Genomic DNA, 23,951 nt, shown 5'->3' with positions numbered 1-23,951 from the left:
GGTCATTGCTTTTGCACCATCAGTGCAAATGTCAACACAGTGAAAAAGGCAGTAAGTTTAGTGTAGGAAAATACATCTGACCTCGTGGGCCCCTTGAAAGGGCCCTGGACCCCGAGGGATCCACGGAGCAGACTTTGAAAACCAGTTTTAATGTACATAAACCGTTTAGAGCAGTGATAGGGCACACACATTTACATCTTTACTACTTTGTCCAGTTTTCCCCACTTTTCCTGCCCTGCAACACTTTCTCAGGCATTTGCCTTTGGTCCCCACTTTTCTGGTGCTTTTAGATGACCCCGTCCTGCCAAGGCTGCCTGCAAGAAACAACTACGTTGGAGAAACTTCTCCATGCTTACAAATTAGTCAATTACTACCATGTCACCTTCCTCTGGCCCCCCAACCCCTAATCTGTTGCAGCTGTTTCACCTACAGAAAGAAAATGAGATTCAAGAAATTCAGTCCCATGTAAAAGAAAGACGGGCCTCTCAGCCCTCCCAGTGGCATTTGTGCTTCACAGCAGCTGCTTACAGAGCTGACCCTCATCTGAATTCAACCAACCTCAGGTTGAGAACACTCAGGGAAAAATATTGCATCTGTACTGAACATGTAGATTTTTCTTGTCATTACTTCCTAAATACAGTATATTTACATATCATTTACCTTAGGTATTATGAATAATGAGATGATTTAAAGTATACAGGAGGATGTATGTTATGTGCAAATAGCACACTATTTTTATCAGGGACTTGAGCATCCATGAAATTTGGTACCTGCAGGACATCCTGGAACCACCCCCACATGGAGATTGAGTAGGCTGAAATTAAAAACACGACATTGAACAAACCTCCAATGAATCCAGCACGTGTAGAAATTGGGAACCAGCAGTAAAACATGGGGACTTACATGGGAATCCAGCCTTTGGGTCAAGCACCCTAAGTTGCTTTTGCTCCACATGGGGAAGGAGAGGGTGTGGCCAAAGTACCAGCAAAATCAAACTTGAGTGATTTGGAATGTGAAAGATAAAATACATCACCTGGAAGAGGTTTAGTACAAATCAACAAATGAAACTCATTAAACATGAAAGGCTTGTAAAACATCTCTAAGTTTCTCTGTTCATTGACCAGTTTCTCAACCACAAAAAACCACCAGGAATGTCTGTGAGGTTCAATTTTGGAAAGGGGGATTGGTTTAGTGGCTCTTCGGATACAACCACGGACCCCTCGGATAAGACTCTGGTCCAAAGAAGGCTGCCGTATGTTCTCTGTAGGCTAGAATCAGTCCTTGTAAATAAACTCAGTTTAACGCTTTCAATACTTAACTGCCTAGTTCCATATAAACGTGAAAATTAGGAAGAATGCAATTATTAGCACACATTCCTAAATCCACAGGAGTTATTTAGCAAAACATCCAATGCATGAATGTACAGAGAAAACACAATGACCCAATAGTTACGACTGGGAAATCTCCAGGTTCACATGAGAGGGTAACCCAAATTAATCACTTAAGCAAATTTAGACAAGAGTTACCACTTCCTAATTCTAGGGAATCTGACTAGTTAAGGTGGCATAACTAGTGATAAAGTTCATCACGTTGAGCTTTAGCATCATGATGCTCTTTAAGAAACACTATTTTAGAAAATCTAGAGAATCACAAGCAAATAGCAGAATGGGGTAGGGGATGAGCTGGGCCACTCTGGGGTCAGACTGCCTGGGATTGACCTGGCCCTACTACTTGCTGGTGGTGAGATGCTGGCAAATTACTAGTACTCACCTGTAAGATGTGAGCAGTAGGAAAGGGTATCTGCCTCACTGGGTTGTGTAGAGTTCTCAGAGCATGTCTTGGCCCAACACTGTTAGCTAGTACTACTTTAGTAAGCACAATTAATTTCAGTCACTCTATCTGAACATGGTAACTGCAAGATTTCTCCCTTATTTCCTGTAATTTACTTTAACCTCCACTTACCGTGTCCCTCTGATAGGAAAACAAGTGGGTTCTGAACTGCCCTAAGCCTGTGCTGGTGGTCAGCTCTGCACATGCTGCTTCTGATTCTGCACATGAGCTGTGTTCAGGGTGGGGCCAGGGCCAGAGGAAAGCAAAGGCTCACATGGGTCTCCATCAGCTCTAAACAATATCCTCGGTTAGGCTGTGAGCAACCTAGTAACAGCACTTAAGGCATCCCGTAATTCTGTGGTAGACCCTCTACAAAGGGCCCACCCATTTAGATAGGAAGAGGATCAAGCCCATATTCCTCTCAATACGAAAGTGCATCTTGAGAGCTCATGTTTAAGCTGTTAAAATAGTCCCTACAGCTTATTTTGAGGGGGAAAAAAAATCCACCCAAACCCCTCCAATTAAGGCAGCATTTAATTACTGTTACAATAAATGTTTCTTAAACCTGAAGAGAAGATAAAGGTTGTTTAAACAGATTCTTTTAATACAATGAATACAAAAGCATGTTGAGATAGTACCCCAATTACACGGCTTTGAACAAGTGAAACTATGGTTACCAAATAGCTATTTTTATTATAGCATCTACAGTGTCTGGAAAAGGATGTAACAATAAATAACTGTAGACACATCACAACACATCCATTTACTTAATCAGAGAAGTGGATCTTACTACATAGTATTCTCAATGTCTTCATTCTTCAGATTCTCCAGGCTTACGAATGTCATCAATCTTCAAAATCATTCTAACCATTTGTGTTGCAAGAGATATCTGTTGCTTTTTGCCAATCAAGGTTTCTATGACATGCTGTTGCTTCATATCTGAAAAATACAAGGAAATTGATTATCCTAAAATAGCATACAATAAACTATCAATAACCAGCTCTGACTTTCTGGTTTATGGAATCACAGTAAGACTTAAGAAATACAAGCTCCTGGAAGCCAAGCAGGAGGCCACTAATTTCAGTTCTATTTCATGTTCAGATGAATGTAATTTCATTATTTCCAAGGACACTCTGGAACTCGAACCTGGTAGAGAGAGCTGTTGAGAGGGCTTTCTTCAATGACTAGCTACAGGGTGAAATTTTTCAGTAACATCTTATCCCACAAAGTAACCATACCCTAACTTAGGAAATCTAAAGTAAGTGAATCCGACCATAGCTGAAATGTAAGATATTTCCAAGAAAGATCTAGAAATGCTAATTTTTTTTTGGAGACAGGTGTCACCCAGGTTGGAGTATAATAGTGTGATCTCGGCTCACTGCAACCTCTGCCTCCCGGGCTCAAGCGATTCTCCTGCCTCAGCCTCCTGAGTAGCTGGAATTACAGGCATCCGCTACCAGGCCCAGCTAATTTTTATATTTTTAGTAGAGATGCTGTTTCACCATGTTGGTCAGGCTGGTGTCAAACTCCTGACCTCAGGTGATCCACCCAGCTTGGTGTCCTGAAGTGCTGGGATTACAGGCATGAATCACTGAGCCCGGCCCTAGAAATGCTAAATTTGAGCACAACCAAGCATTCAAGTTAGAAACATTAAATATTTGCCTCACAAAGAGTTGCTATTATTGAAACTCTTGGGATATGAGCATGGAAAGCAGAATGTACCACCTATACTTTTAAGCAAAAACAAACTGTCACATTCTGTGGATGGATTACAGACACGGCCTGATTCAGTACAGAAATGCCTGGGACCACTGTTTCAACAAGCTACAGTCACCATATCTTTTTGGGAGCTGGGCTACAGAGGTTATAGTATTACATTTAGAAAACAATCCAGTGTGCTGGATTAACCACACAGTGACCTGTGAACTAAAGCCCACTTCAGAGCTGTTTTATACGCTGTCCACTGACAGACATTTGTGTAAAAACAGCAATATGGCATTACTTCCCCAAAACCAGAGATTAAAACCTAAGTCATCTTTGGTGATAGTACCGTATGTAGTTTACTGTTATTAAAATGAGTCTTATGTTGCTAGGTCTAGTAGTCTAACCAATTCCTATGGCAATCAATCAAACATTCTAAAATCCAGGATTTGAACACCTGAAGTGGCTTTACATATTTAAAAAGATACCACCATCTCACAGTACACACAGTGGATGATTATTCAGTTTAAATCAGACACCGCACGCAGAGGTGTGACAGCTCCTCACCATTTGTCCCCTTGTGCAAACAGTCGATGCCAAGAGCAGGGTTCATCTCCTTCACCTGTCTGGCTCGGACTTCGGTCATCGTCTGGATGGGATTCATGCCACTGTTTTCAGAGAGGGCCATGGGGATGACCTCCAGCGCGTCGGCAAACGCTCTCATGGCGTACTGTTCTAAAGTGGGGCACTGGAAAGGTGCGGAGGTATGGTAAGTGCACTTGGCAAAACAAAACCACCCAGCAGCACCCTGAAAACACTGCATCACATACTTGGAAAAGTCAGCTCACAAAGACTTTGAAGAATAGGCTGTCTCTCACACCAACATGGCACACGTACACACATGTAACAAACCTGCACGGTGTGCACATGTACCCTAGAACTTAAATTAAAAAAAAAAAAGAATAGGCTGTCTCTATTTTTGTATCTATCAGAATATTATAATGTCACTACAGAATACGGGCAGAGGGTATACATACATGAGAGATGTCTCAAAACACAGCAGCTTTTACGATTATCTTTAAGTTATACTACTAATTTTGAATTTCACATAACATGAAAAGACCAAAGATTTATTATTTTAAGAATGAACTGGCTGAAAACAGCTGAGAAATGCTAGTTTATGGTAACCTGAATCTGAATACAGGAACATGGGAATTAACTTAGATTAAAACACCTGTCACCTACACACAGCTCACGATGCTTTTGTTCGTTTTGCATCCAGCACCTCGCTGTTCTGCAGCCTCAGAGCCTCCACTGTCGGCGAGGCCCAAGTCTTTCACTAAGTCTGCACATATCCCTTACCTTATCCGCCTCTTGGCTAACTGCCAGGGCACAGGATATCTCAGCAGCCCCTCCTCCATACACCACACGATTATCGCGGATGAGGTTCCGGATGACACACAATGCATCGTGAAGGGATCGTTTCGCCTCCTCAATGATCTAAGGAAAACAGCTTTGCTTAAATTAATGTGATCAAGATCTATTCAATTTAGAGGCAAGTATCTGGCACCTTTTTAAAGACAGACAGGCTGTGCTCTAATAGTTAGATGGCCTCCACTATCGGATGATCTGTATCTTTCTAGCTTTCCTTCCTGTAACGTAGTTAATAAAATTCAAGAGGCAGAGGTGGCCAGTGACTCATTCTAGGATACACGGTTAAGCAAGAGTGAAAAACCGACAAACCTCGCAAAGATTTATCACAATGTGCTACAACTCATTCTCAAAGAACAGAGATCGTCGATGGTTATTCACTTGGGTTCCCTTTTTCTACCTTAGGGACAGATGTAAGTCATCCTTGGGAATACCATATTGTAATTTGTTATTAAAATGAATCTTATGTTGCTAGGACTAGCAGTTTAACCAACCCCTAAGGTAATTGTACCCAACATTCTAAAATCCAAGACTCGAATATTTAAACTGTGTTTAAGTATTTAAAAAGATATAAAAATCTCATAGTGTATATTGTACACTATAAGGACAGCAGAAAGGCAAATGTGCCTCGTGAAATTAACCATGATACATCACTGTTTGAGAAGCATGATTATTTTTCTTAAGGTGACTGTGTCTCTGTTAAATATATACAGGCAAAAAAACCAGACCATGAAGCAAAATAAGCAATAGTATAGGACGAATAGTTGAATTCTCACCATCTTATTTCCTCCTCTAATAAAAATGGTTACAGCTCTGGAGTTCTTACACTGCTCGATGACCAGCATTTTATCCTTAGTTGTCCCAAATGAGATCTCCTGTACAAGACCAGCAAAGCCCAGCTTCTCGGCTGTGAGCTCTGAGAACCTGGGGACGATGCGACCTCCTGTAGCGATGGCAATCAGCTAATCGGGGTGGTCAGGGAGAAGGATGAAGACAGTACTGGTGAAGTTAACTTTCAAAACCGGGCACAAATGAGCAAAACTTGATCTAAGACCCCCTTGTTCACTAGAATTGCTGCCCCACTTTGACCAAAACATCTTCAGTTCAACCCAAAGCACCTTGTTACGTAACAAGGCTCTTGAGGAGCTGGGCGTCTCGATCTGGGGCTTTGGTGCTGCCTGGATCTATCACCCTGCGCCTGTCCCCTAAGCTCATGCCCTCACCTCCCCTCTGTGCAGCCCTCCCTCTCTGGGAACCCAGCCTGCATGTTCCTTGCACTGTGCTGCAGTGAGAACCACCAAGGCAGCATTGCCCGGGACTGCCGTTAGTATCTGGATGAGACCAGGTCTTCCAGCCTTAGTAAGTCAACGATAGGGCCAAGTGAGACAACACAGGGAGATAATTTCAAAATGCCAGGGAACACCAGAAACACACAGCACTGTTAACCAAACAGTAACAAAGATTCCAGCGCTTTCCTCTCTCCCAGCTCACCCTCCCCTCATCTCCCAGCCTTGGTATGATGCAGTTATTTAAGGCAGGGCTATCAAAACACCCCTCAACACATAAGGTGAACCCCTACATCTCAAAGTCTCTTCATGTGGAGCAACCTACCTCAATTTCAGGTCCTCCTACCCAGCGAACCGCAGGCAAGTTGTTCTGAAGAAGTAAGTGATTTGCTTCATCATCAAAACCCCACTGACAAATTGCTAGGTTAGCACCAGTCTCTTTAATCTGGGAAAAGAAACACCGCAATTGTATTAAGAGAAAGTGGGTATTTATTCTTCGCTATAATGTTTGAAAAAAGGAGAGGCACAATTGTGTGTAAGGCATGTGCACTTGAACACAAAACCAAAGGAAAGAGAAAGAAGGAAATAGACAAGTGTCCACTTTTCTGTCAGTTCCAAATTCTAAATAGTGAGTATTTTATCAATGGGGATCACCTCATTGTCTAAAGATGCTTTAAAAACCACAAGCAGTAATTCATGCTGAACCCTATTGTTAAAACGATGCGAAGTCAACAGAAATGTCAACAAACAAAGCTAATACCCTTCCCAACCACGGGGGAAATGGCTAACAGCTCTGTCCTGTCACCAATACCTACGGAGTAGTTTCATCTGAGTATGTTTTAAACACACAATGTTGTGAACCACTTGCAACCTGCCCATCTCACCTGGATGGACAATCCTCAGTGGATCCACAGATACAAACTAAATCAGGCGCCCACAGAGGCGACTCTGCTTCCTGTAAGGAGCACCCTCACCCCGACCTGCAAAGGGCAAAGTGACTTTTCCCAAATAGGAGGGCAACGATCCGGCTGCCCACCCCACCTCTGGTGCTCACCTGGGACTGCCACGCCATGCCCCGCAACTCTCACCTACCTGTCTCCATCAGGCCTCCCAGACCACCTGCTACTGCCTGGCTCTCCCTCTCTTCCTTCCCTGACCCTCTGAACTCAGTCCAGAACAGCAGCCTCCTTATACAACCCCTGAAAACCAGCCTGCACCTGCAACTCTCCTCAGATGGCAGCTGCTTTCCCTCTCACGTGCTCAAAACAGGAGACGGGTCCTTCTTGCTCCTCAGTCACCTACAATGTTCCTCTTTGGGTCCCTGCCTCTCATTCTTGAACATTTTTAGCATCTAGCCCCATCCCCCTTCCTTTCTCATTCTCAGCAACCTGCGCCTCACCAGCATGATCCAGTAACATCCCTGGCCTCTCAGTTCATCTCTGACCTGCCAGCGCAGCTGAGCCACCATTCTCATGACCACTGATGGCCTTTTATGCATAAGCTCCTGCCAGCATGCTCCAATCCCTGAGGGTGGCTGTTCCTTGTAGAAGCCAACACGTTCCTGGCTCAACAGCATCCCCTTCTGTCCTCAGCCTGGAATGCTCCTCCCCTAGGGGCGCTGCTCTCACTCAATGTTGGCCTTTCCTTACAGGTCACGTCTCTGACCAGTGTCTGTAATGGAGCTGTACCCATCTTTCCCCTATTTGTGCCTCAAGAACACGAGCTTGGCTTCATTCCCTGCTGTACCTTTAGTGCCTACAACAGAGCCTGGTACGTCGTAGGCACAAAGAACTGTATCATCAATGAGTAAGTACAATGACTTTCCCAGGAACAGACATGAAAATCGTCTCTAGTTGGTTTGCTATGATAAATAATGCTCTAACCAACATGTTCCTGTCTTCTTGAGTACCGGTGTTTTCAACTCCCAAGGACACAGCCCCCAAAGAGGAGTTGGTAGGTCAGAGAGAAAGCACACCTATGCTAAGGTATTCATGAACCCAAACTAGACTTAACCGAGCAAAGAATTGGGATTACTGTAAGTGCATTCTGGTTTAACTCCAGTTACTCATTAACTCTTGTCTAAAATGTATAGTCAGAAATCTTAAGGTAAGCTACATTAAATTTGTCCAGGAGAGCAAATATAATATGTATAACTGAAAACATGGCTTTAGTTAACAGGGTCACTTCTTTCAGGACCCTGAACATACTACCTTTTGAGACATAGTCTCAGTCTGTCACCCAGGCTGGAGTGTAATGGTGCGATCTCAGCTTGCTGCAACCTCTGCCTCTTGGGTTCAAGCGATTCACCTTTCTCAGCCTCCTGAGTAGCTGGGACTATAGGTGCCTGCCACCACGCCTGGCTAATTTTTTGCATTTTTAGTAGAGATGCGGTTTCACCGTGTTAGCCAGGATGGTCTTGATGACCTCATGATCAGCCTGCCTTCGCCTCCCAAAGTGCTGGGATTACAGGTGTGAGCCACCACACCCAGCCTGAACATGCTACCATTTTAAGACAAAATCAGAATTCTTCCCTGTTTATGCTTTTCTATGTGATTTGTTTTTTTCCTGTGTATGTTTTAGAACTGAAGGAAGACTACACATATTTACTAACCAAACCTAACTAACTGTACCCTTTGGGAGTTTAAATTCCACTGAGGACTCTGGTAAGTCTTACTTGTTGAATCATCTCTTCAAATTTCTCCTTTTCGTATTTCTGAAGGGCTTTATAATCTTCAACAGACGTCACATCCAGCTTATGCTTTGTTTTTGGTTTGGGTGGTTCAAATGGACATGTGAGAATTGCAATCTTAGCATCTTCCACTTTCTATGGGGGAACATAAAGACATTTTAATTGGTGGAATTAAGAGTTAACCAAGAGTGCAAAGCTGTGAAATGCAATGGCTTACTTTCGGCATCTGTGGGTGACTGAAATCCTTGTCCACAATCACGCCCTTAATCAATTTAGTGTCCTCCAGCCTGCCGCCCACTTTGCCTTCTACTTTGATAAGCTCAAAGTCAACATCTCTCCGCTCCATATCTGCTACAGTGAGGACGGCATTCACAGCAATCTCAGCCATCTGTCGGTGACAACTGTTGACCCTGATGAAAACACCAAAAACAAACTTCACTGGTTTCACAACTACTACAACCAAAGCAGGCCACACGATACAATGTTACTCAAAGATATAAATCAAATATTTTGAGTCTTCTAAAAGGGAATGCCATCTCAACCTGCATTTTCAACAGGCTGGGGCAGAGATTCTTAACCTGTGATCCATGAGCCCCAAAGAGGACCGTATACTTACATGGGAAAAAAATCACATCTTTATTTTCACTAACTCTGAAATTTACTATTGCCTTCCATTATGAATGCACTCAAGAAACCACTGTAGTCTGGCATGAACTAAGGTCTTAGAATGCACGACTTCTACAGAATACTGTTACTATTTCACAAGTTCAGAACAGAATGAGAAAGGTAAGTAATCACTCAGGAAAAGTCAGTCTTATATCAATGAAGCGTAGCACTAATCGGGAGGTGAAAGGACTGGACAGGGCTGCTCACTTTCTAAGAATTCACCACAACATCCATTACAGATGAAGGATGTTACCTTTTTGAAAGCTTTCAAACATGTGAATAGACTGCTCAATAAATTCATTTTAGAGTCAAGAAAAACAACTAGGGAAACCTAGCACTTGAAATAATGTCTGAAATCGTAGATTATCTATAAAAGAGAACCATGAAAGTAAACGTTTTATCTTAAGTAGACGACTTAATACTCGTAAACAGAACAGGGCCAACTTATAAAGCAACAAGAAAATAGATTTGTACACTTCAAGTAATGATGCTGTCCTCCTTTCATGAGAAAATAGTGTTACACTTATGACAAAGGCTACCCGTAGAGTACTCACTCTTGCCTAGGGAGCTAGTCTCTGCTGAGATCTGTGGTTACAGGAGGACAGGCACTGCTGAAGGCTTCTGCCTTAACACAGGCTTTGCTCAGGGGAAAAGGCAACAGAAGCAAACACTTTTCCTACATTTTTTCTGACTACTCTGAGTTGAGAAGACCCCTCCTTCCTTTTTGCTAAAACCACCACAAGCACACAATTGAAAACCTCACTGACTTTTTCTTTTTTTTTTTGAGATGGAGTCTCGCTCTGTAGCCCAGGCTGGAGTGCAGTGGCCGGATCTCAGCTCACTGCAAGCTCCGCCTCCCGGGTTCACGCCATTCTCCGGCCTCAGCCTCCCGAGTAGCTGGGACTACAGGCGCCCGCCACCTCGCCCGGCTATTTTTTGTATTTCTTAGTAGAGATGGGGTTTCACCGTGTTAGCCAGGATGGTCTCGATCTCCTGACCTCGTGATCCGCCCATCTCGGCCTCCCAAAGTGCTGGGATTACAGGCTTGAGCCACCTCGCCCGGCCTCACTGACTTAATATAATGCCATAAAGCAGCTTACACTGGATTTTTGTTACATTATGGCAACAGACCTCAAGTCTTTGTCGTGGTTCATCATCAGTGCACCCCTTGGTTGAGGTTGCCTAGAGTCTCCTGGGGGGAGAGCTGTGTCTCAGTGCCCGAAAGACCCGGCAGTAAGCCTGGCAAATGGGTAGTATGCAAACACTGAAAACGCCAGAGACAAGTCACTTTCAAGACTCTCTTTACTAAATCATAATTTTGGATCGGCAATTTGCCGAATAAAAAGGGGAACCCCCCCAGTGGCTCCCCAGCAAAGAAATTATAGAAAGTGTTATGAAAATTCACATATCCTGGCCGGGCGCGGTGGCTCACGCCTGTAATCCCAGCACTTTGGGAGGCCAAGACGGGTGGATCACGAGGTCAGGAGATCGAGACCATCCTGGCTAACATGGTGAAACCCCGTCTCTACTAAAAATGTATTTAAAAAAAAAAAAATAAGCCGGGCGCGGTGGTGGGCTCCTGTAGTCCCAGCTACACGGGAGGCTGAGGCAGGAGAATGGTGAACCCGGGAAGTGGAGCTTGCAGTGAGTGGAGATCACGCCACTGCACTCCAGCCTGGGCGACAGAGCAAGACTCCGTCTCAAAAAAAAAAAAAAAAAAGAAAATTCACATACGCTCCAGGTAGGACCCTTTCTAGTTTTTTTTGGAGACAGGGTCTCGCTCTGTTGCTCAAACTGAAGTGCAGTGGCATGATCATGGCTTGCTGTGCCTCAACCTCTCACCTTAGCCTCTGGAGTGCACTATCATGCCTGGCTGGTTTTTTATGTTTTGTAGCAATGGGGTCCCACTATATTGCCCTGGCTGGTCTTGAATTCCTGAGCTCAAGCAGGCTACTGCTTTGGCCTCCTAAAGTGCTAAGATTACAAGTAGGAGCCACTGCACCCAGCCCTGACTGATTTTTAACACAATCTATTCTACTAAATTAAAATAACTACATTTTGCAAATATTGTCAAGGGGATTTATGCATGAACTTAGAAACTCAGTTCTCAACTACAATACAAAATGCATGTATCTACATCTACAATAAAAACAAAGCAAAACCAAGTAACTGAAAGAAATCATAAAATCAACACAAATCCACCAGTGGTCATTTTGTGCTGCCTTTAAGAGACGGCAAACAAGCTGCCTCTACAAATGTGTGATCGTATCGTCTACCAAAACGTACACTTTGGAGCCCAGCGTGGTTTTTGCTGTCTGAATCAGGGGTTCGGTGTCCTTTATGTCAACAAGGACGCTATCACTGATCTTGTCCAGGTGTTCAATAGCAACGCGGGCAGCCTGCTCATAGCCATCAGCTATTCTGATAGGGTGAATGCCTCGGTCTAGCAATTGCTCCGCTTCTTCTAACAAGGCACCAGCCAGGACTGCAAACAAACCAGCAGACAATCAGTTTAGGAAAACAACAAAACTTCACTTTTAGTATAATCAGCACAAGTTAGATGCTGTCATGGAAAGAAAAAGCTTCCAGAATTAAGCTGGAAGTCATCTTAGAGGCAGAAGCTATCTATTTTTAAAAGAAAGCCTCTTGTTTTGGTTCTAGCAAAGGTCTAATAGGACACATGTCCCCTTATAGACGAACATTCAACCCTCAGTGATGTAAACAATGTAACTAAAGAATATAATGTAAAAAGAACATTTTTCTAAGAGGTAAAAAGCTATTATGTTTCATGGGCCAAGGTCTATTCAGTGAAATTCATCCTGGTGATAAGACTAAAACATTTGTTTATTATTTATTCCCCCCACCCCCATCCTCCTTTCTCCTCATTTTAGGGTCACATAGATGAATTCTGTTTAAATCTACTGCTCTCCAAGCGCACTGAGAACAGTGCCTGGCATATAATGGTATCCAGTAAATATTTGCTGAATGAATGAATTCAAGTTTCATCTGCAGAAAAGAACTTTACTGATATTTTGTCTTCAATTTCCCCAACTTTTTAAAGATTTCAAATCTACAAAAAACAAGGTACAATACTAAAATGAGTACCAGTTTACTTATTAACATTTTGCCACATTTTCTCTACATGTACAAACTGTTTCTGTTCAGCTATTTGAGAATTAGTTGCAGAAACCATGACATGTTACTCCTAAGTATTGAGGCAAACAGCCGAGAATAAGGGTATTCTCCTACACATATGCAATACAGCGGTCACGCTCAGGAAACTCAGCATTGTAGTACATGATCCATAATCAAATTCCTCTACTTTTCCCAAACCTCCTTTAGAGCTTAAAAGACAAACAAAATCAGCGCCCAATCAATCATTACAGATTTCTCCTTGCCTAACAATCCCCAGGCCTCTTTCTATTCTTTTTTAACACTGTCAGTTTTGAAGGTCCCGGGCATTTGTTTTGTAGCGTGTTCTTCAACTTGGATTTGTCTGTCTCCTCAGGCTCTGATTCAGAGACAACAATCTCGGCAGGCATGTTAGCCCTGTAGTCTTAAATGACATCTCTTAAATGAGAAAGGAAGGATGTTTTGTCTTTTCTTACCAACCACTCCTGTGGTTCCATCTCCAATTTCATCATCCTGAGACTTGGACAGTTCCACCATCAGCTTGGCAATCTGATGATCAACATCCATCATGCTTAAGATGGTGGCCCCGTCATTAGTTACAGTCACATCGCCATCCTTATCCACCATCATCTTATCAAGCCCTAAAAAGACAACATTTAGTAGGCTTTGGGCAAACAACTGGCAACCAATATCACAAACTATAAAAAAAGACCTCTGCACCCAGCTCTTATCTATGCAATTTATTATATGCAAATATTTCAACATACACAAAATAATAGCTGCGTGAAGGCATTTTGAGATTGGCTAACACAAATGGCAAAAAATTATGGAGCATCATTAAGTATGGTATTAATCTCAAGACAACTATGATTTGGAAAATGCTAATGAAATGATATTAAACGTGTTAAAAAAAAAAAGGCCCGACCTAAAACTACACGCGATTATAACCATGTTTGAGAAACCTGAGATACACTACAAAATTTTCGCTGTGTTAAAGAAGTAAGATGCTGCCCTCAATACTCCACCTTTCTGTAGAGAGGTTTGTATTGACAGTTTTATGATTTAAATCTTTTGCTAAAAACATGGAATGGTGGACTCTTACCATTTGGTCCAAGTGACGTTCTCATTGTATTTGCTACAGCCTTTGCTGCCATTATATGAGACTAATGAAACAAACAGAAAAAGCAAACACTGTTACATACAATTTCAATGGTTAAAAGCACACATCTGATGATTAAAAATCACTTACGATTTAGTTTCTGTTTTCTAGAAGCTTCTACATTTAAGGGGCAACAGACAGGTCTAAGTATTATAACATTTATAACTCCAGCTTTAATAAGCAATTCTTATATAAAAGAAAAAGAACTCAGTGCTTTGTGTTATCTCACTGAATTTTCAACACATTAATGAGACAGATTCTTTTGCCAGCTCATTTACAGCTGAGAACAGGGACAGTATGACCATGACCTTACAGGCCTTGCAAGATCACTGTGAAACACAGTCATCCCTGAGCATCCATGGGGAACTGGTTCCAGGAGCCCCTGAGGACACCAAAATTTACAGATGCTCAAGTCCCTTGCATCCAGGCTTCTATATCTGTGGGTTCCACATCTGCAGATAAGAAGGGGCCTGTACTCATGAGAAACAGTCCAACTGTAAACATACAACACCTCATTGTCACACCATGATTTACTGGATTTACTGCAGAGTTATAATCTTTTGAGCTGGGTGCGGTGGCTAGAACCTGTAACCCCACCTACTTGGGAGGCTGAGGCAGGATTGCTTGAGGCCAGGAGTTTGAGATCAGCCTGGGAAACATGATGAGACCCCGTTACAAAATAAAAAGAAAAAATGTTCTTGCTTTAAAAATCTTCCTCCACCCACCTGAAATCCCAATAATTATATTTATAGATCAAAGTTAGTGACTGGCTTTTTTTTTTTTTTTTTTTTGAGACGGAGTCTTGCTCTGTTGCCCAGGCTGTAGTGCCGTGGCATGATCTTGGCTCACTGCAACCTCCGCCTCCCAGGCTTAAGCGACGCTCCTGCCTCAGCCCCCCAGTAGCTGGGATTACAGGCATGCGCCATCACACCTGGCTCTTTTTTTTTTTTTTTTTTGTACTTTTAGTAGAGACAGGATTTTGCCATGTTGGCCAGGCTGGTCTTGAACTCCTGACCTCAGGTGATCCACCCGCCTTGGCCGCCCAAAGTGTTGGGATTACAGGCGTGAGCCACCGTGCCCGGCCCGCAACTGGCCCTCTTAAGGAAGGTGAAGTAGCTGTCAAAGTGATAATAAAAAAGTTACCTGTTTTTTTTTTTCCCCACATTTAGCTACCAAATTGAGTGAAATTATTATTATTATTATTTTTTTAGGAGAAAGCAAGAGGCAGAAAGAAAAGGATGTAAAGAATTTGGCAAATAGGAGAGATCTCGAAATCCCGAGATATATTTTGCTCTACCGCACGGTAAAGTGGAAAAAACCTTTTTCTTCCTTCTGCTAGTTCTGTGTGTTTCCAGAGGGAAGAGTCTAAACATCAAGCCATAATACATATTATGGACAAAACAGAATTATGCTGGCTGGCCTGGAAACTTAGCCTGCTCTGTTTTAGATTATACGGTTTTAGAATATGATTCCTTCCTAAGCCAACTAATGCCTGCACTTTTTTTTTCTTTATTTGAGACAGAGTCCTGCTCTGTCACCCAGGCTGGAGTGCAGTGGCATGATCTTGGCTCACTGCAACCTCCGCCTCCCAGGTTCCAGCGATTCTTCTGCCTCAGCCTCCTAAGCAGCTGGGATTACAGGTGCATGCCACTACACCCGGCTAATTTTTGTATTTTTAGTAGAGACGGGGTTTCACCATGTTGGTCAGGCCAGTCTCGAACTCCTGATCCTGTGATCCACCCACCTCAGCCTCCCAAAGTGCTGGGATTATAGGCCTGAGCCACTGCGCCTGGTCAATGCCTGCATTTTAAAGGTGAAATATTATACAGTTAAGTGTTAAACAACTGAAGAATCTCAACAAAATACATATTACCTTTAAGGCTCTAAATGACCAGAGAAGAATCGTGACCATTACCATCAAAACGTTCAAGTCAAGGCCCATACATTTCTTTCACTGTTGCCTTCAATTTCTATATATTTTGGTTCTTCAAGTTAGCTGGACGTTTTATGAGGTCAGGAAGCAAGTGTATATCCCTACACTGCTGAGCCTCAACACTCAAAGGATGCCTACCCACAGCATCCAAAGAGATTTAAACACCCACGTTACTGTCCAAATGAGCTCCCACAGCAAAGAATGATCTGACCTCGAATGTCAATAATGTCAAGCTTGAGAATGCTGCTCTAGACCACTGGCTTTGACTCCGAGAGGTGGCCTTGAACCATGGTGCTGATCTTTGCTTGCAACTGCTCTTTAGAACAATTTCTCAACTGCTCTGGGCCCAAGTCCCCAGTTTTGGAAAAATAACAACTATCTCAGAGTGTGAGACTTCTGGGTACAAATGCATGCAGTTAGAACAAAATGGCTGATGCAAAACAACCTATAGCTTTAGATATGTTGTTATACTGCGTGTGTGTACTGGATGTTACTTTCCCTGCAGGTCCCTGTAAGTGAAAAATAAAACAGGATACATAATACAAGTAGCTTGAAACTTTTTTCTTTCTAGAAAGGAAACAAATACTGAGTGCCTGCCATGGATCACCCACTGTGCAGCCCCTCTAAGTCACTCCACTGAATATCACTGTCAAGTGTTCAGCTTTATGGAGGCGTATCACCTCCACTGGAAAAGGAGGTTCCGAGACGTTGTGTAACTTGCGCTAAGTCAAACAAAGAGTCCATGGGGGAACTGTATTGTTTCTAACTTTGCGTAAGTCAACCTCCAAGACATTAAGTGAACAGGGACACCTGAGACCTGGTGGAACGGTCCATTAGGAATTCACTTTATAAGAAACCCTGAAGGCCCTCTCGGAGTGTCCCTTCCTCTGCATTTTCTGTCAACATCTGGTGCTCAGATGACCCTTTCTTACCTGCACCCCTGCCCTGGCTTCTTTAACCCCTGTGGGCTTCTTTATTCCCTTTGGTCCATCTCAAGCGTTGCTGCCTGAAGTGCAGCTCTACTTAAATTCTGCTCAAAACCCCCTCAGTGGCTCCCCTTCTTCCCCAAGGATAACGTCGTATTTTCCATTCTGGGCATTCAATAGCCTCAGTGCTCCATTAAAACCGGGTGGCTCTTCCACTCTACAACGTGCCATGCGCATTCTTGCCCAAGCCTTTACTTCTACGTTTCCTCTCCCTAGAATGCTCTCACCCCTGATCTAACGCTGTCCTCCAGCACTACGCTCATCAGAACTCTCCCCATAGCTGTCCTTCTCACCGCACACCGCCTTGCATTACGGTTTTGTGCGTCCGTTTTTCACTCTTCGCTATTTTTCCTCAAGGGTGGGCAAAAAAGCACTCAGAAATGAAATACCCGGTAAGTGACCACACCTTTACGAGTGACAAAGAATACGGAAGGGCCGTTGCGGGTGGACCAGCGCAGGGTTAAGCAGCAGCGCCTTAACCAACAGGTGACGGAGCATCTCCCCGGCGCCTTCCCACGGGAGCGCAGCCCCACGCGGCCGTCAGGCTGGAGGGGCCGGGCAGGGAGGCGGTCCCGCTTCGCTCCCGCGGGCGACCGGACTGAGCGGCCCCGCCCAGCTCCGAAGGACGCTGGCGGCCCAGCCTGGCTGGCCCCCACATTCCGAGCCCAGGATTAGGCGCTAGCCTCTCCCGAGCTCAGTGAGCCGGGTGCGCGGCCGGAGACTGCCGGGAGACGGGGATTCTCGACCTTTCCGGGGAGCACATGGCACAGCGGCTCCTAAGCTCGCGCAGGCGCAGAGCCACGGCCTCGGCCGCCTCCCCTCAGCCCACCGCGAACAGGTCCCTGTGCCATTACCTTAAGGGCCTCAAGTCCCATAAGACGGGACTTGCGGTCCTGATCCTTGATGATGAGAAAAGGGCGCCCATATTCATCGAAGGCGAGGGTCCCCATAGACGCCATGGTGGAGCAGCCGGAGTTACTTTACCCCAACCGGCGGAGACCGCTACGGAAGCGAGAACGCACTTTTCTCTCGCGGGAGGACCCAAAAGCTTGCGCACGCGCAGCACAGGACGCGCGGGACTTATATTTTAACTGAGATTAATTTCACGCCAGACAGTATCTTCTGGAATCGGCGGCCTTAGGGAACTTCTATTATCCAGGAAGCCGTGGGGGGAGATTTGAAGACACTTAGTGGAAATCTTAGGACACACAAGCCAAGAGCAGATTGAATCTGTCAGTTTTTAAAATTTTACCATTGAGAGTTTCTGATAGTGGGTACCGAGGAGGAATTCATTGACTTAAAGATTTCTTCCAACTCCGGCTCCGAGAAGATGGTAGGACCCATTTCCTTTCCCCCCACCCGCCCCCTCCAAAACCACTTGGAAATCTCGCGATGGAGGGAGGAGGAGGTGAGGCGGGAAAGGCGTGTCGGGCCCCTGTGGGCGTGAGAAGGGGTGCGGGCGGGCCGGGGGCTCGCGGTCAGCTGAGGTCTCCACTGTCGAGCCGGTGGCCGGGCGGGTGGCTGCCCTGGCCTCCAGCCTGGCGTTCGGTACCCAGAGCCGCCGCGCCGTGCCCGCGCCGGTTCTGGGGATCGTTGGCGGCGGGCGCGTTTCCCGGTGTGAATTCCTCTCTGCCAGAGACTGTTGTGGGCTCCTTAGGGCAAGTGACTCAGCCTTTAGCACGATGTTAAGGAATAGGGATAGTGGAGGCACACTGATGGATTGGAATCGCAGTTCTGCCGCTCTTCTAGCTGTGGCTTTGGGGAAATCCCTTAACTTCTTTGTCCCTCGGTTTCCTTGTTTGCAAAGTGACGGTGGTAACAGTAGTGCCTACCTTGCAGGGCTGCTGTGAGATTCAAGGAGAACGGTGCCTGGCCCTTAGCAAGCTGTGTTTAAGTGTTGGTAAATCAATTAACATTTTGCACAAATGGCCCAGTAACTTGCCACGGTTTTACAGCTAGTAAGAAACAGAGTTGCACAGCCTGATGCAATGGGTGCCACACTCTTTTTTTCTGGAGACAAGACTAGCCCAGGCTGGAGTGCAGTGGCGCGGTCTTGGCTCACTGCAGCCTCCGCTTCCCGGATTCAAGCGATTCTCGTGCCTCAGCCTCTTAGGCATCTGGGACTACAGGCACAGGTCACCAAGCTCGCTAACTTTTGTATTTTTAGTAGAGACGGCGTTTTGCCATAGTGGCCAGGCTGGTCTCGAACCCCTGACCTCAAGTGATGTGCACGTCTAGGTCTTCCGAAGTGCTGGGCATGAGCAACCGCAGTGCCCGGTGGGTCCCACTCTTAAGCCCTGTATTATGCTGCCTCAGAAAGATCTAGGTAACCGCAGCTGTCCTCTGAATCTCTTATGCTGCCTTCCCGTGCGCCCTCCAAGATCATGACTTAATATTTGATAGGTTTAGATTTATTTGTTGAGGGGTTCCAACCTTACTTCTCCGCTACTGCCATAGGCAGGGACTTAGCTAATAAAGTTGTATTATTCCCAGACTTTATTAGGTACTCAGTAAATGTTGAAATGGATACATGCACTATCACATTTGACCCTGGCCTGAAAGTCAAGAACTGACTTGGCGCCTGTGTTCCCACCTACTCTGGGGGCTGAGGCAGGAGGATGGGTGGAGCCCAGGAGTTCAGTTTACAGTGAGCTATAATCCACCACTGCACTCCATCGTGGGCGACAGAGCGAGATTCTGTCTCCAAAACAAAACAGGGAGGACTGATTTTGTCATTGGATGGTTGGTGATCAGTTAACTCTTAATGCTTGGCATACTTAAACGCGCTAGACATCTTCAAGGACACGTTATTTCATGTTAGCTTTGGCAATTCAGTGTTTCCTCATTAAAAATGGTGGCTTCTGCAATTCATTTGGCTCATTCGATTGTTGTGAAAAATAGAATGTCTTATGGCATCCTCTATGTAGTTTATTTCCTGTCAAAATACTGGGGAGCAAGAGGGGATTTTTCCTAGTATCAATAGCTCATGTATGTCAAAAGGACACAAATGACATTAGACTAGTATAAGAAAGGCTTTGTAAGGACATAAGAATATATGCTAAAGGGACATAACATATGTTGTAGTTATTAAACAGGTATGCATATACAAGTGCACAATGAACAGTCCTTACAAGTTGTGACATTCCGATATAAGCCCACTTTAGACATGTGGCTGGTTACTATTCCAAACAGGCTCCTTCTCTCTTCCTGACCTTTTTCTTTTGGCTTGAACTTGGATAAGAACCTTGGGTACCTTATTGTACGTCTGTCACTGCCTGTAGCTTCAGCTGATGCAAAGCTGCCACTGAAAATTGAAGTTTTTGACCAATATTAGAAGTCAATAAGCAAGCAGGGCCTAGACACAGTAGAAGTTAACCTCATCCTGTGTTTGATTTTCAAGGATGGACTCCTACTAAGTGCTCAAAGAAACTAGCCAGTGGCCACTGCCGCCATTATTTAATAGAATGGCTCCTTGTTCCAAAGAACACCTGACAGAAAGTTCTTGCCATTTATGTATATTGGATAGTCTGGGAGTCTGAACACGTTCCGTTAGCAGGATTTGTAGAAAGAGTCTTGATTTTAGTTTTGAATATTCAGGGCCTGATTTTCACTGGTAAGAATCAATACAGGGCCTGGCATGGAGGCACTTTGGGAGGCTGAGGCGAGAGAATTGCTTGAGCCCAGGAGTTTGAGACCAGCTTGGGCAACATAGGGAGACCTTGTCTTTAAAAAAAAATTGAAAAAATTAGTTGGGTGTGGTGGCATGTGCCTGTAGTCCCAGCTACTTGGGAGGCTGAAGTGGGAGGATTGCTTGACCCTGAGAGGTCAAGGCTGTGGTGAGCTGTGATTGTGCTACTGCACTCCGGCCTGGACGACAGAGTGAGACTCCATCTCAGAAAGGAATGAATTGTATTTGCTGAATGGAGCTAGCAATGTAGTCCTATGTTGGATGTACTCCTATACTGGATGTACATAGTAACTGCTTCCAGAGCTCCAGCAGTGGGTACGGATCTTGATTTCCCCATGCAAATGTTTGTGACGTTGCAAGACTTGCAGGCATGAAAACTTGGGACAGAAAATAGAACGATTTCATCAAGAGACTCATTGCCCCTGTGCTGCCTTTCTTAAAAACACAAATATTATAGTGACGTTGCTCAGAAAGTTTCATCACAGTGCGCGTAGAATAAAATACACACTGAGCCTGGCGTTCAGAGGCCCGTCTTCCTGTTTCTCTCTCTGCCTTCCTGTTTCTCTCTCTGCCTTCCTGTTTCTCTCTCTGCCTTCCTGTTTCTCTCTCTGCCTTCCTGTTTCTCTCTCTGCCTTCCTGTTTCTCTCTCTGCCTTCCTGTTTCTCTCTCATTCTGTGCTCCAGAAAGGCTTTCCCTGCCTTCCACACTGTGGCTCCAAGGCTTGCTGCTTTTGGCTCCAGCTCAAATATTCTCTCTGCCAACACTTTACTGGTCCTATTGTTGGAATCAGTCTTTTTCTCCACCTCTCTTGTATGCCTGTATCGTTTTGTTTGTGCTACAGCATTTCTCACAACCTGACATGTGTCTGCCTGTCCTGGACCCCACCTCTCATCTGCCTAGATGGGAGGCTGCGAAAAACAGGAACTTTTTATTGTATCTTTTGCTGGTTGACTTGAAAGGTACATATCTACACAGGTGAAATTAAATTTGGGTCATCTGACTTGTGTTTGTTTAATAAACTTGGTGAACAAATGCGTAAACAAAAATACAGCATATCCATACAATGGAATATTATTAAGCCGTGAAAAGAAATAAAGAACTGATACAAGTTGCAACATGGATGAATCTTGAAGACATGCTAAGTGAAAAAAGTTGCAGAAATCCACACACTATACAATTCCATTCCTTTAAGTCCAGAATAGGAGATTCTTTTTTTTTTTATTTTTTAAGACAGAGTCTTGCTCTGTCTCCCAGGCTGGAGTGCAATGGTGCGATCTTGGCTCCTTGGTTCACTGTAACCTCTGCCTCCCTGGTTCAAGCGATTCTCTTGCCCCAGCCTCCCAAGTAGCTGGGATTACAGGTGTGCGCCACCATACCTGGCTAATTTTTTTTTTTTTTTTGAGTAGAGATGTTGTTTCATGATATTGGCCAGGCTGGTCCTGAACTCTTGACCTCAAGTGATCTGCCCACCTAGGCCTCCCAAAGTGCTGGGATTACAGGCGGGAGCCACCGTACCGGGCCCCAGAAGAGGGGATTCTTGAGACAAAAAGTAGATTAGTGGTTGCTTAGGGCTGGGGAATAGAGGGTGGATGCAGGAGTGGTAGCTAAAGGATAAGGGGTTTCCTTTTGAGGTAATGAAAATGTTCAAAAATTGACCGTAGTGTTGGTTGCATATATCTGAATATAAAAAGAAACACTAAATTGTCTACTTTAAGCGGGCAAATTGTATATGTATGAATTATATCTCAAAGCTGTTGAAAATTGAGCCCCTCCCTGCAAATGATAGTATTGAGAATAATACTAGCAATTAATAGTCATTACTTAGCCTCTTAGGCTTATGCTAAATGCTTTGCATACATTATTTACCTGTTCCAAGAATCCTATGAGGATAGTATTATTGCAAAAGCTTTTTTTTTTTTTTTTTGAGATGAGGTCTCACTCTGTCATCCAGGTTGGAGTACGGTAGCACGATCTCGGCTCAGTGCAACCTCCACCTCCCAGGCTCAAGAAATCCTCCAACCTCAGCCTCTCAAGTAGCAGGGACCACAGGCGTGCACCACAAGGCCTGGCTAATTTTTTGTATTTTTGGTAGAGATGAGGTATTGGCATGTTGCGCAGGCTGGTCTTGAACTCCTGAGCTCAGGTGATCCACCCACTTCAGCCTCCCAAAGTATGAGCCGCTGTGTCTGGCCAATTTTGAATCATGTTTAAACAAATTATTTCTAAATTTTACTGAGGAGAAAACCATGCCTTAGTAACAACTTACCTTGTGTTAAACAACTAATTAAGTTCTGAGACTCCAGAACTGTGTGACCCAAATCCCCTTAACAGCTGTACTGTACAATTGGAAAGTCCACAGGATAATTTCTTTACAGAGGGCGAGACAAATGTGCCTTGACTTTTCTTTCTTTTCTTTTCTTTTTCTTTTTTTTTTAATACCAGGGTATTGCTCAGTCGTCCAGGCTGGAATGTAGTGGTGTGATCATGGCTCACTGCAGCCTCAGCCTCCTGGGCCTAAGTGATCCTTCTGTTTCAGCCTCCCAAAAAGCTGGGACTGCAAGTGCATGCCACCACACATGGCTAATTTATTTTTTGTAGAGATGGGGTCTTGCTGTATTGCCCTGGCTGGTCCTGAACTCCTGGCCTCAAGCAGCCCTCCTACCTCGGCCTTCCAAAGTGCTGGGATTATACGCATGAACCACTGTGCCTGGCCAACTTTTCTTAAATAATTAAATGCGTGACTACCATTTTAGCAAGTAGAGGCATATCTTGTTTTATTGCACTTTGCAGATAGTGCACTTTTTTATTGTTGTTAGAGATAGGATTTTGCTATTATTGCCCAGGCTAGTCTCAAACTCCCGGGCTCAAGCGATCTTCTGGCCTCAGCATACTGAGTAGCTGAGATTACAGGTGTGAACCAACATGCCCCATTCAGTAGTGTGCTTCTACAAGCTTCTACAAGCTTCTACAAGCTTCTACAAGTGTGCTTCTACAAGTCTGTTGGCAGCTCTACAAGTCTGTTGGCACCATTTTTTCAACAGCATCGTGCTCACTTTTTGTCTCTTACATTTTGGTAATTCTTGCAATATTTCAAATTTTCCGCTATTTTTTATCTATTATGGTGATCCATGATCAGGGATTTTTGGTGTTTCTATTGTAAATGTTTTGGGGCTCCACAGACCATGCCCAAATAAGAGTGAACTTAATCGATAAATGTGTGTGTGTTCCTACTGCTGCACCGGCCATTCCTCCATCTCTCTCCATCTCCTTGGGCCCTCCTATTTCCTGAGACACAGCAACATTGAATTAGGCTGATTAATAACCCTACAGTGGGCTCCAAGTGTTCAAGTGAATGAATCACACTTCTCCCACTTTAAATCAAAAGCTAGAAATTATTAGGCTTAGTGAAGAAGGCAGTGGAAAACGGAAATAGACTGAAAATTAAGCCTC

General features: G+C 44.3%; 2 protein-coding genes across 15 annotated transcripts in view; one reads left to right on the top strand and one right to left on the bottom strand.

The window, feature by feature from the left end:
• Positions 1-1,023: 1,023 nt before the first annotated feature.
• On the bottom strand, positions 1,024-17,884 carry CCT5 (chaperonin containing TCP1 subunit 5). The gene is given in 11 exon segments (NM_001258189.1): positions 1,024-2,769; positions 4,099-4,279; positions 4,894-5,031; positions 5,739-5,924; positions 6,574-6,693; positions 8,923-9,072; positions 9,155-9,347; positions 11,890-12,088; positions 13,212-13,376; positions 13,838-13,898; positions 17,668-17,884. Coding segments are annotated over 11 exon segments (1,626 nt in total). The 5' UTR covers positions 17,773-17,884; the 3' UTR covers positions 1,024-2,641.
• Positions 17,885-17,920: 36 nt separating this feature from the next.
• ATPSCKMT (ATP synthase c subunit lysine N-methyltransferase) overlaps positions 17,921-23,951 on the top strand; it is a 187,611-nt gene continuing 181,580 nt past the window's right edge. For 5 of the 14 annotated variants that reach the window (XR_013418264.1, XM_078004605.1, XM_078004607.1 and 2 more), the window contains exon 1: positions 21,185-21,460. Coding sequence is in view for 11 of the 14 variants with exons in the window: in XM_078004605.1 (XP_077860731.1) it covers positions 21,361-21,460 (100 nt within the window). In the remaining 3 variants the exon portion in view is untranslated. Of the gene's footprint in view, positions 18,222-21,184; positions 21,461-23,951 lie in introns of those variants that run through there. The other 9 variants (XR_013418265.1, XM_078004612.1, XM_015139734.3 and 6 more) reach the window with 4 other exon arrangements.

This window comes from Macaca mulatta, chromosome 6 (assembly GCF_049350105.2).
Source record: "Macaca mulatta isolate MMU2019108-1 chromosome 6, T2T-MMU8v2.0, whole genome shotgun sequence".
Taxonomy (NCBI): domain Eukaryota; kingdom Metazoa; phylum Chordata; class Mammalia; order Primates; family Cercopithecidae; genus Macaca; species Macaca mulatta.
Note: the sequence above shows the minus strand (reverse complement) of the source record. Positions and strands in the feature narration are given on the sequence as shown.